Source organism: Lutra lutra, chromosome 13, assembly GCF_902655055.1.
Source record: "Lutra lutra chromosome 13, mLutLut1.2, whole genome shotgun sequence".
NCBI classification, from domain to species: Eukaryota; Metazoa; Chordata; class Mammalia; order Carnivora; family Mustelidae; genus Lutra; species Lutra lutra.
The window spans coordinates 45,385,886-45,398,032 of record NC_062290.1 but is presented as its reverse complement, the minus strand read 5'-3'; the positions used below and the strand labels follow the sequence as shown (position 1 = coordinate 45,398,032).

At 39.0% G+C, this 12,147-nt stretch overlaps 1 protein-coding gene across 1 annotated transcript in view; it reads left to right on the top strand.

Annotated features, from left to right (window-relative positions):
- Window positions 1-2,884: 2,884 nt before the first annotated feature.
- Window positions 2,885-12,147, top strand: part of HAUS6 (HAUS augmin like complex subunit 6) — a 43,266-nt gene continuing 34,003 nt past the window's right edge. Inside the window, exons 1-4 of the mRNA XM_047699697.1 lie at window positions 2,885-3,246; window positions 7,624-7,719; window positions 10,145-10,223; window positions 11,600-11,732. Of these exons, the coding sequence (XP_047555653.1) occupies window positions 3,119-3,246; window positions 7,624-7,719; window positions 10,145-10,223; window positions 11,600-11,732 (436 nt within the window). The 5' untranslated portion in view covers window positions 2,885-3,118. The remainder of the gene's footprint in view (window positions 3,247-7,623; window positions 7,720-10,144; window positions 10,224-11,599; window positions 11,733-12,147) is intronic.

The following is a 12,147-nucleotide window of genomic DNA, read 5'->3' as shown; positions in this document are numbered from 1 at the left end:
TCCTTATACCTCTACGTCCTCATCTGTAAAATGGGCATAATAGTAGAGTTTGTTATGAAGAATAAACAAATTAACATTTGTGAAAAGCTTAGAGCAGTACCTGGCATAAAGTAGCGTTAAATAAGTATTAAATGGTAGAAACAATGGTTGACCCGTAGTTGTGAGCATCCCTAGTGTCCAAATCGTAGTTTTGAAATGTCTTTTCCCACTAAAAGAAATCAGGGCTTCTTGGAGAAATGGCTGATTCCAGGTTTGAGGCAGAAAATTTACAAGATGATCCTTGAACTTCTTGCTACTCCAGATGGCAAGGAAACTGACTTGAAGAGTTTCCCATTGACTAAAGATAGGACAGTTTAAACTTCAGTAAGGATAATAATTGCAATAGGTTGAACCCCATCAAGTGCGAACCTTTTTAAATATCGAAGTGTATCATTATACATATAAAAATTTAATTGGTCACCTTCAGGGGATGATAACAAACCAATTAACTGTTAAATAAAGGGAAAAACAGCCATAAAAAAATTTAAATCTTGCCATTTGCAAGGATGTGGATGGAACAAGGGGCTATTATGCTAAGCAAAATAAATCAATCAGAGAAAGACAATTATTATATAAACTCTCTGGTATGAGGAATTTGAGAAATAAGACAGATGATCATAGGGAAGAGAGAAAAAAAATGAAACAAGATGAAAGCAGAGAGGGAGACAAACCGTAAGAGACTCAATCTCAGGAAACAAACTGAGGGTTGCTGGAAGGGAGGGGAGTGGGGGGTTGGAGTAATGGGGTGATGGACTTTGGGGACAACATGTGTTGTAATGAGCACTGGGTATTATACAGGACTTATGAATCACAGACATGCACCCCTGAAACAAATAATATAATGTATGTTACTCAGTTGAACTTCAATTTAAAAAAGAAAAAGGGAAAGAATGAACGATTTATCTTCCTTTATATATACACCTATATTTTTAAGATTTTATTGATTTATTTTAGAGGTGGGGAGGGCAGAGTGAGAGCAAGACCAAGCAGAACCCACACTGAGTGTGCAACCCAACACAGGATCCATCCCACAACCCTGAGATCAGACATGAGCAGAAAACAAGAGTTGGACTCCCAGCTGACTGTGCCACTCAGACGCCCTGTTTTTCCTTATATCCGTACCCCTGGATAAAATAGTAAATGTGGGAAAATTTCTATCATAAAATTATTGCTACTAACAAGAAAAAAATGATTATCTTGGGCTGCTATAATTACCTTCGACTGAGTGGTTTACAACAAACATGTATTTCTCACAGCTCTGGAGGCTGAAAGTTTGCGATCAGGATATCAGCCTGGTTGGGTTTGGTGAAGACCCTTCTAGGTTGCAGCGAATCCACTTCCCTTTGTATCCTTAAATGGTGGAAAAAGCAGATTCTTAAGCAAGCTCTCTTGTGACTCTTAAGACATTAATCCTGTTCAGGAGGGTTCCACCCTTATGATCTCATCTAATCTTTATTATCTTCCAAAGACCCCACCTTCTAATACCATCACATTGAAGAGTAGGGTTTCAACACAGGAATTAGAGGGAGGGAGGAACCAACATTCAGTTCATAGCAAATAATAAATTAGAATTTTGACATTTTGCAATGTCCACTATATTAATAGATCTAGGCATTTAGCATCAATGGCTGTCAATGGCATAAATAAAGCTATGTACAGATTGGTGAAACAGCACCACCATCATCTAGACTTGCGATAGGAATCATATCTGAATCTGGATCCAGGGGCCAATTTGAAGGAAATACAGAGGGCAGAAATAGAAGAACATGTTGAACTACAGCAAAGACACAATCAGTAAAACCTATAGTAAGGCATATTATTCAGGTCAAATAGCACCTGTTCCTCAACAGAAAAGTTGTAAGAGAAAAAGGAGTAAGGGAGGATGGAGGAAAGCCTGTATATTAAATGATAGTATTAAAAAAAAGAAAAAATCTGTTAAAGACTGAAAAAAAAAAAAAAAAAAAAAAGAAGAGGGCAAGACAAGTATCAAAAGGGTAAGACTGAACTATAGTGACCAGAGAAGCACATTTAACTGGCAAAACTATAAGACAGTGCAAAGAAGTGATTACTATAAAAGTGAGAATGGTGATTCTTTTCTTGGGAAAGGAAGGGTTTCAGGAATGGCTGGAAAAGTTTTATTTCTTGTCCTTGGTGGTAGTTATAAGGTCATTCACCTAGAATGACACATTAAGCTATTTTTTAAAATGTAAGTTGGATTGCTGGCATATAAAGGTTGAGTGGAGTGGCACATGATTTGCCATTTTCCTTACTCTACTGGCCTTTCCATTCTTTATTTATGCTAGTCAATATCCATCGCATAAAGCCCCCTCCGAGGCAGTTTTGCTACCAGATTTCTTATAGCATTAAGATGAAAGGAACACTCAGCATTTGAGGGCATACAAGAGGGCATTTTATTAATGATAGACCTGGGGCTTAGTGTTTAGATGTCGTTACAACCCACAGCTAGTGAGATAGGTTAGGATGGAACCCATTGCTTTTTCTTCTACACCGAGCCACAGTCCCAAAGCTCCATTAAAAAAAAAAAAATTTTTTTTAACCTGACGAAATCAACCATTAGGAGTAAAAGGAACCATAGCCACAAAACATAAAAAAGCGCCAAGCCTCGGAGCAACTGCTAGATAGCGTCTGAAGTTACGCAAACGCAAAAGACTTCGCTGGCGACGCAATGCACTGTGGGTTTTGTAGTTTTTCGGCAGGGCCTCGCGGGACGAGATGGAAACAAGGGTGCATTGCATGGCGGGAAATATAGTCGGCCGTGGAAGTCCCTCCTCCACCGGAAGCCAGGCAGCGCCAGCGCTTACCGCTTTTCCGGAAGCGCGGGAGTCTTGGTTTTTGTAGGCTTTGCTTAGGCTGCCGTACCTAGTACCGTTGAAGGCTCCGTTTCTCTGAGACTTCATGGCCGTTTGAGGCGACATGGCTCCGGGCGACAGAGGAACAGGCGGTGGCAATGGAGGGGCCGCCGCTACCTCAGGCTGCCCGTAGGAAGGGAGCCTAAAGCCACTCTGAATCTCTCGGGCCTGTGCTTACTTCTTTTGCAGTGATACTGCCTACGGCGAAGATGAGCTCGGTGTGGGTCACCTCTTTCGAGAAGGAGCATCTCTGGATGTATCTGCAGGCGCTCGGTTTCGAGCCAGGCCCGGCCACCATTGCCTGCGGAAAGATCGTGTCGCACACGCACCTCGGAGTGTAAGGAGCCGGGGCTGACGGGGCGGGGGAGTCCGAGCTGGGACGCGCTGGTGTGACCCACCCTTTTCGCGGACCTCGCTGGGTGATGAATCAAGTAGTCCCGCGGTTACTTTGTGCGGGCACTGGCTACAAAGCCCTTGCTCTTTGCGGGTGCCAGCCTGGTGGCAGAAACTATCAATCAGGGAACCGTGCCGGGAACGCTTTGTAAGGGGTCATGTCTGCATTTGGGGCAAGACTGGAGGGATAGCTTCATCCTGCTTTAGTGGTGATGCTGGGTGGTCTGTGAAGTCCCGGGAGGGGTGGAGAGTTGGTCGTGGAAGGGTGTGAGAACAGTATGTTCAACGGCTTTGGGACCCAAGGAGCCTTTCATGGTGATGGTTTTCTAGTTGATAATTTTTACTTTTTGAATTAACAAACCGAGACGTTGCGTAGTTCAGGAAAAAATAGTAGGAAAGGGTATGAGAATGGAAAGTAAAAATCGATCCCTACTTTGTCACTAATATAATGGTTATGAACATAAATCTAGATACTTTGTATGTATTTCTGTGTCTAAACTTACCAACTTAGGGGGTATTATCTTTCCCACTGTAGCCCAAGAGAAATTCGAGATAAGTAGGCTGTTAAGTGTTCTCAGTCTTTTGACTTTTCTGATTGTTTCATTTCTTCTAGCGGCAGTGTTTTACTAATGTGCTTAGACGTCTATTTCTTGATGTATCAGTTCAAACGATCTCTTAATTCCCCACTACGTAATTTCACAGTGAAAGTTGCTGTTACTTATAATTCATTAGCTCACTCACACTTTCCTGCCCTCCCCTGCCTTCTTGACTTTTTTCAAATGTATGTTTTTTACTGTCAAAGGTTAGAGCTATACTTTTTTTTTTTTTTTTTGCTTAGAGCCATAATTAAGATTTACTGGTTAACTATTTGTTTAGAGGTTACTATTATTTACATGTAGAAGTGCTTTGTTTAGAAGCCTATTCTAAAAATTGTCAACCAGTAGAGAGCATGTCTAAGGTTATACTTATGTATTAATAAATAGTCCAGTTATTTCACATGATTTAATTGCCAACAGTATAGTTTCATTTTCTTTGTGCTGGCAGAGAAGCTTGAAGCTGCTCCAGGCCTTCATTGAGGATGCTTGCCATTTCCACCGCATCCTTCTCTTCAGTGTTTAGCAATTTGAGTTTTCTCTCCAGCTGCAGTCTGTTTTCTACCTTTGAAAATTAGTTAAAATCTGTGCTGCCTTCTCCCCAGCACCATCATAGATTATCCCTAAGAGTCATTTTAGTTGGTTGTTAGGAGGGAGCTATCATTTTGAAACAGGTGTCCTCTTTAAAATGCTTCAGACTTGAATATACTGTCAAATTTACTTAACATTTTTTTTTTTTTAGCTTTTTAAATTAACTTACATATAATATGGGTACGCAGGGTGAACAGAATAGGCATAAACTTTCCCCTTGCAGAATTTCAGTCTAGCGGATGAACAAACCTTCAACAAATGTCTTACTAAAAATTCTAGTAAGTGTCAAAGGGAAGACAACAGGATACTATGTGAAAAATATCAGGCTTGAGAGATAATAAGAAGGAAGGATCTTCCTTTGTGTCAGTTGAGGAATAGAAACATTTCAAGGACAAGAGTTGTTTGACATATGGATAAGCATGGGAACTTTAATCTCAACTCATTTTATTTCAACTTGAGAACAAAGCCTTTTCTGTGCAAAGGTGTACTCCCCTTCATTTGTCCTGCATTCCAGTGCGTCACAGCTCCTTTTGTATTTGCCTAACTTTTTTTTTTTTTTTTTAAGATTTTATTTCTTTGACAGAGAGAGGTCACAAGTAGGCAGAGCAGTTGGGGGGGCCGGTGCTGGGAGCAGACTCCCTCTTGAGCAGAGAGCCCTACTTGGGGCTTGATCCCAGGACCCTGAGATCATGATCTAAGAGGAAGGCAAGCGAGGCTTAACCCACTGAGCCACCCAGGCACCCCAAGTAATTGCCTAACTCTTAAGCCAGTTTTTTTTTTTTTTTTTTTGAGTCTGAAAATAAGGAATCACACAATTGAGATATCCCTACAGATAATTGTTGAAAATGTACCAGACATGAAAAGATCTCAGATCTCTGTTTTAAGTGTTAAGAATATTTCATATTAGCACATAGAATATCCTTAGATATATTCTATTATGTTCTAATGAGCTTCCCCTGCCCCTTTTTGATGATGTCCTCGGTTTCTTCTGAGACTTTTCCTTTATGGTTATTTGCTTCTTTTGCTTTTAACTTCTTTTGATACTACTGTGGTGAACTCTTCTCTTTTGCACCCATGCAGATGACCTTTTTATACTAGAATAATGGGGTAGGGTTCTTATAATCTTTTATCTGATAACTTTGACAGGTTATTTCTTTTCTTTCCTGAGTGTAACCTTTTAACTTCTCTTGGGATGTGTGCTGCATTTTTATCCCCTTTTCACTTATCCGGAGAACTTAAATTTTTTTTTTAATTTTTAATTTTAAAAAAAATTAACATATAATGTATTATTTGTTTCAGGGGTACAGGTCTGTGAATCATCAGTCTTACATAATTCACAGCACTCACCGTAGCACATACTCTCCCCAGTGTCCGTCACCCAGCCACCCCATTTCTCCGACTCCATTTCCCCTGCTACTACTCAGACTTTACTACAAGGACTTTGAAAAATGGCGGCTGTATCTCTGTGCCAAATTTGACTTGGTTTGCCTTGGGAATTGCCAAAGTGTAGCTTAAAATCCTATAGGTGGGCCATACAGTGGAACATGACATCCGAGGTGGATCCTTTTTCATCAGCAGGTTGTTGTAGATGAAGTTCAAGAAAACTCTCCTCCTCCTGGCTCTGGCAGTTCCTGAAGCCTGAATTTTCTGTGTCTTACCAGACACAGGGTGTGAGGAGTGGACATCCATCCTAGAACAGTGGCTGATGACTCTGGCCCAGTGGCTGCCGTACTGCCCTTACACTAACTCTTGATTCCTTATAGCTGTGTAGCATTTCTTATATGGTTTGGTTTCTTGGTTGTTATTTTTATTTTTTTATTTATTTTTATTTTTTTAAAAGATTTTACTTATTTATTTGACGGAGAGGGATCACAAGTAGGCAGAGAGGTAGGTAGAGAGAGAGGAGGAAGCAGGCTCCCCAGTGAATAGAGAGCCCGTTGCGGGGCCTGATCCCAGGACCTCGGGATTATGACCTGAGCCGAAGGCAGAGACTTTAACCCATTGAGCCACCCAGGCACCCCTGTTGGTTGTTATTTTAAAAAAAAAAAAAACTTTAAAAGACTTGGTAGAACTACCTCATATAAGGGTGGTTCTGGGGTTAAAATGTAATGGTTAAGACCCTGGACTCTGGGGTCAGATGACATATTTCAAGTCACTGCTCTTCCGAAGTGATTTTGGATAGTTTTGGCAAATTATCTAATCTCTCTAAATTTAAAAAACTACAATCTGATGTCATTAGAATTAATCCATGGTAAAGCAGCTAGTACAGTATTTAACTTTAGGGTTGTGGTAAAGATTAGATGAGTTATTGCCTGTAAAAGGCTTAAAATACTGCCTGGGAAATGATAAACTATTGGTAGCTGTTTTTATTATTCAGTAGATATTGGTTTCTATCATTTTCAGGATATAATAGGCCACAGTTTTCTCCACCTAATTAGGTTTTCCTTTTCTTTTTGTAGAATATTCTCATTGCGATAAAGGAAGTTTTTTTTTTTTTTTTTTTTTAAAGATTTTATTTATTTATTTGACAGAGAGAGATCACAAGTAGGCAGAGAGGCAGGCAGAGGTCGGGGGGAGGGGGAAGCAGGCTCCCTGCTGAGCAGAGAACCTGATGTGGGGCTCCATCCCTGCACCCTGAGATCATGACCCAAGCTGAAGACAGAGGCTTAACCTACTGAGCCAACCAGGTGCCCCTCAATAAAGGAAGTTCTACCAGTGTTCTATTTGATCAGTATTATCAGAATCAGAAAATTTTTATTGTTTTTCTTTTTTTTTTTTTTTAAAGATTTTATTTATTTATTTGACAGAGAGAGACACAGGGAGAGAGGTGACACAATCAGGGGGAGTGAGAGAGGGAGAAACAGGTTTCCCACTGAGCAGGGAGCCTGCCCCAGGACCCTGGGATCATGACCTGAGCTGAAGGCAGCCGCTTAATGACTGAGCCACTCAGGCACCCTACTTGTTTTTATTAATTATAAAATATATATGAATTAAAGAAACTTAATTTGCTTTGACCTCTTGAAGAGAATGAAAAATACTAATTTGTGTTAAACTCTTACACAGCTTTTGATGCTGTCTAGTTTTATTAACCATTTTTTTTTTTTTTCCCCTGCTTCTCTTTCTTTTTAAACTACTAGGAACATGTTTGACAAGTTGAACCGTGATGCCTTTCAAATCGTTTCTTATTTTTTGTTTCAAACACTGGACCAGTCTCTCACCAAAGAAGTTTTCAAGTGAGTCAAGTTCTTTTCTTTTCTTTTTATAAGTCGTCATTCTCAAATTTGAAAAGGGAGCATGCTCTGATATAAGCCAGAATTTCAGCTTTGTCCTTTCACTAGTATGAATGGATATCACAAAAGTCAGGTTTGAATCTTACAAATTTAGTGCTTGACCTTTGTAAATCTGAGTGATTTTTCTTTGGTACCTATCTTAAAATCATATATTTTAAAATCATTGATTATTTTATAGATAAGACTTTTGTTTTATATACTTAGTTCCTAACGTTCTTCTTAGTCACAATTAGGCCAAACAGTTAATTGGTACCAATCTATTTGTATAGTTTTGCCTTACTCTCTCTCTTTTTTTTTTTTTTTTTGCTGATTACCCCCTGCCTTACTCCTTTTTCTGTAGGCAATATTACTTGTCTATTTTTACTTTTTTTTTTTTAAGATTTTATTTATTTATTTCACAGATAGAGAGAGAGAGAGATCACAAGCAGGCAGGCAGAGAGGGGGGGAAGCAGGCTCCCTGAGGAGCAGAGAGCCTGATGTGGGGCCCAGTCCCAGGACCCTGAGATCATGACCTGAGCGGAAGGCAGAGGCTCAACTCACTAAGCCACCCACGCACCCCTTGTCTATTTTTACTTTTTGGGTGTCTCTAAATCCTTATTATTTTTGTCAGTGATATATAAGTGTTAAGTGCTGTAGGTGAAAATCATTCCTATTAAGTTTAGTCTAATGTGGGGCGCCTGGGTGGCTCAGTGGGTTAAAGCCTCTGCCTTTGGCTCGGGTTATGATCCCAGAGTCCTGGGATCGAGCCCCTCATCGGGCTCTCTGCTCAGTGGGGAGCCTGCATCCTCCTCTCTGCCTGCCTCTCTGCCTACTTGTGATCTGTCTGTCAAATAAACAAAGAAAATCTTTAAAAAAAAAAAAAAGTTTAGTCTAATGTTAGATACTGTTGAGTATTAGTTTAAGGAGGAGATAAAAACATGAATACCGGGACGCCTGGGTGGCTCAGTTGGTTAAGCCGCTGCCTTCGGCTCGGGTCATGATCCCAGGGTCCTGGGATCGAGTCCCGCATCCGGCTCCTTGCTGAGCAGGGAGCCTGCTTCTCTCTCTGCCTCTGCCTGCTGCTCCCCCTGCTTGTGTTCTCTCTCTCTCTCTCTCTTTCTCTGACAAATAAATAAATAAAATCTTTAAAAACAAAACAAAACAAAACAAAACATGAATACCTGTAAGCTTTGGTTCCAAGATATTTTGCGTGTGATTTGGGCTTCTGCCACCAGAAAAAGTGTTTAAGTTTTTTTGATATTTGTATTTTGCTCTTATCCTCTTAAATAGAAAAGCACAGTGTCTGCTTTACGATTCTTTCCTTCTCCATCTGCCCTTCCCCCCACTTTTGCTTTCTGTCTCTAAAAATAAATCTTAAGAAGAAAAGCAACAAGTAAATTGTTTAGGCATTGTTATTTTTGATAACTTATTCTTAATATTCTGTGTCCAGTTAAAGCTATGAGTGACCAGGAGCACATGTATATTTAAAACATCTTTTTTAGAAATCTCTATCTTTAAGCTATAGGACTTATTCTGCCCAAATAAAAATAGATTTTCTAATTTTTCCCCCTTTTTCTGATTATAAACAAAATACAGTTCATTTTAAGTAATTCAGGAAATACAGAAAAATCTAAAGATGGAAGTAAACATCATTCCTAAACTCACTAACCAGAAAATCGCACTGCTGACATTTTAGCCTTTTAGTCCTTTTTTTTCCATGCATACTTAATTTTTTACATGACTATAGAATGTATGACATAGAAGTATTAAAAAATGAGGTCCTAAACAAATTATGTCTCAGAATAAAAATTTATCAGGGGAAAGTAATAGGTAAATAGGTAAATTTTAAGTCTATTGTTTTTGACTAAAACAGAGGCAAAACTTTTTAATCATTTTATATATTGTTTATACACAAAACAGTAGTACACACTGACTGTGTTATGGGTTGTCTCTGTGAGTCCAAAGCTCTCACGTCATTCCTTCTGGCTCTTCCTGTGCAACCATTTATGTTTCTCTCTCTCTCACCCCCCATCCCCTAGGCTTAACATACTAATTTATTAATACCATCTTTTTGCTTAGTTCAGTGAATTCATTGAGAGTGTTGTCTTCTTTAGCTAATTTGTAGTAATTTTAATGATGTTTCATTCCTTCCTTTAATATATGTATACACTGATGATTTGTGGTAAACTGGCCTCAACCTTATAGTAACTTATAAAGGAAAATACCCAATTTCTCACAGGTTGGAGTCCTTCTTTAGTTGAAATCTATAAATACTAGCTTTGGTTCATTTATCATTTATGTTTCTAGTATAGGACAGAAGTTTCATGTTTAAAAATTTTGCCGAGTTTTTTTTGTTCATAATTCTAATGCTTTTATATCTGTTTTTAAGGCTTTGTTGGCCTCCTTTTGACCAAAAGAGTGACACTGAATTCCGTAAACATTGCTATGAATGGTTAAAAAAGATTTCTGTAAGTATGCTCTTTCTGGAAGATGTAAACTTAAGTTAAAAACTACATTAAGGGATGCCTGAGTGGCTCAGTGGGTTAAGCCTCTGCCTTCTGCTCAGGTCATGGTCTTAGGGTCCTGAGATTGAGCCCTGCATTGGGCTCTCTGCTTGGCGGGTAGCCTGCTTCCGCCTCTCTCTATTTACCTGCCTCTCTGCCAACTTGTGGTCTCTGTCTGTCAAATAAATAAAATTAAAAAAAAAAAAAAAAAAACTACCTTAAATTTTATTTTTGGCTTTATTGAAGTATAATCCTACATTAATTTTTTGGAGGTGAAGTCTTTAATGCTTTTATGCTAACAGTATAGTAGCAAGGAAATATTTGTTAAAATAATATTTTTGGTGGTTTTGGTTAGGATTTTGTGTATTTCTAGGAAACCAGCTTTGCTGCCTAGATGCATTGGAAATAGGTTTCTGAGTTCTTGCGAGTTTATGTCATAGTTTTTGTTTAAAGAAACTTTTAAAAAATTTTTTTATTTTTTAAAATATTTTATTTATTTATTTGTTAAATATTTTATTTATTTGCCAAAGAGAGAGAGAGAGTACACATAAGCAGGCAGAGAGGCAGGCAGAGGCAGTGAGAGAAGCAGGCTCTCCGCCGAGCAAGGATCCGGATGCGGGACTTGATCCCAGGACCCTGGGATCATGACCTGGGCCAAAGGCAACGGCTTAACCAACTGAGCCACCCAGGTGTCCCAAAAGATTTTATTTATTTATTTGACAGAGAGAGAGATCACGAGTGGTCAGAGAGGCAGGCAGAGAGAGGGGGAAACAGACTCTCCACTGAGCAGAGAGCCTAACGCAGGGCTCGATCCCAGGACCCCGAAATCATGACCCGAGCTGAAGTCAGAGGCTCAACCCACTGAGCCACCCAGGTGCCCCTAAAGAAAACTTCTTTGATGATAGATTACTTCAACTTGTGTCCCCATATAGTATCCATAATTGTGGCTTTATAATTATTTTTTGTGACCAAGTCCACCAAGAGTTTAGAAATATTAAAATATTCAATTTCTGGTTCAAATGGAATAATCTTTACATAGTAGGAATTATGGCTATTATTATTACTATTTTCAAAGGATCTATTATTTATTTGACAGAGAGCACCCATGAGGCATGGGTTGGGAGGGGCAGAGGAAGAGGGAGAGAGAGATTCTAAGCAGATTCTGCGCTGAGTGCAGAGCCAGAAGGGGGGCTTGAACCCGACCCTGAGATCATGATCTGAGTCAAAACCCAGAGATACCTAACCAGCTGTGCAGCTGGGGCTCCCCAGACTTATGGTTATTACTTGATAAGGTTATTATTCATAAAGTCTTCAAATTGTCTTATTTCTTTTTTCCATAGGTGGAATGTGGAAGTAGCTTTCCTCAAGTTGTTGGGTCACTTTTTCTTTCTCCTGGTGGTCCTAAGTTTATTCATCTGATGTATCATTTTGCACGATTTGTTGCAATAAAATATATCAAAACCCATTCTAAAAGTAAGTTATATTTTTAATAAGAATTTTTTTGTTTTCAGTTTTAAATTTTTGTTTTTCATAATTTGTAAGTCATAGAGAGATTTTAATAAAGCAAGGTAAGATAAAAACATTAAATTACCTCACAAGGTAATAGTTAATATTCTACAGGAACTATAGTTTGAAAGCCTCTAATGAACGTAAGTAACTATTGGTGTGTGTGTGTATAATTCCTGAAGACCATTTACCATTTGCTTGGTCAAAGGAATTGTGCATTTTGTTAGTTATCCGTGTATTTTCTGTAGAGATTGATCAGTTTATACCTCTGTCACACACAGCAACATTGTGTGTGGTCAGACATTTTTATCTTTTTAGTCTGATAGGTTAAAGTGGAATCTCAGGGTGGTTTTAATTTGTATTTCTCTTATTTAGTTAGATT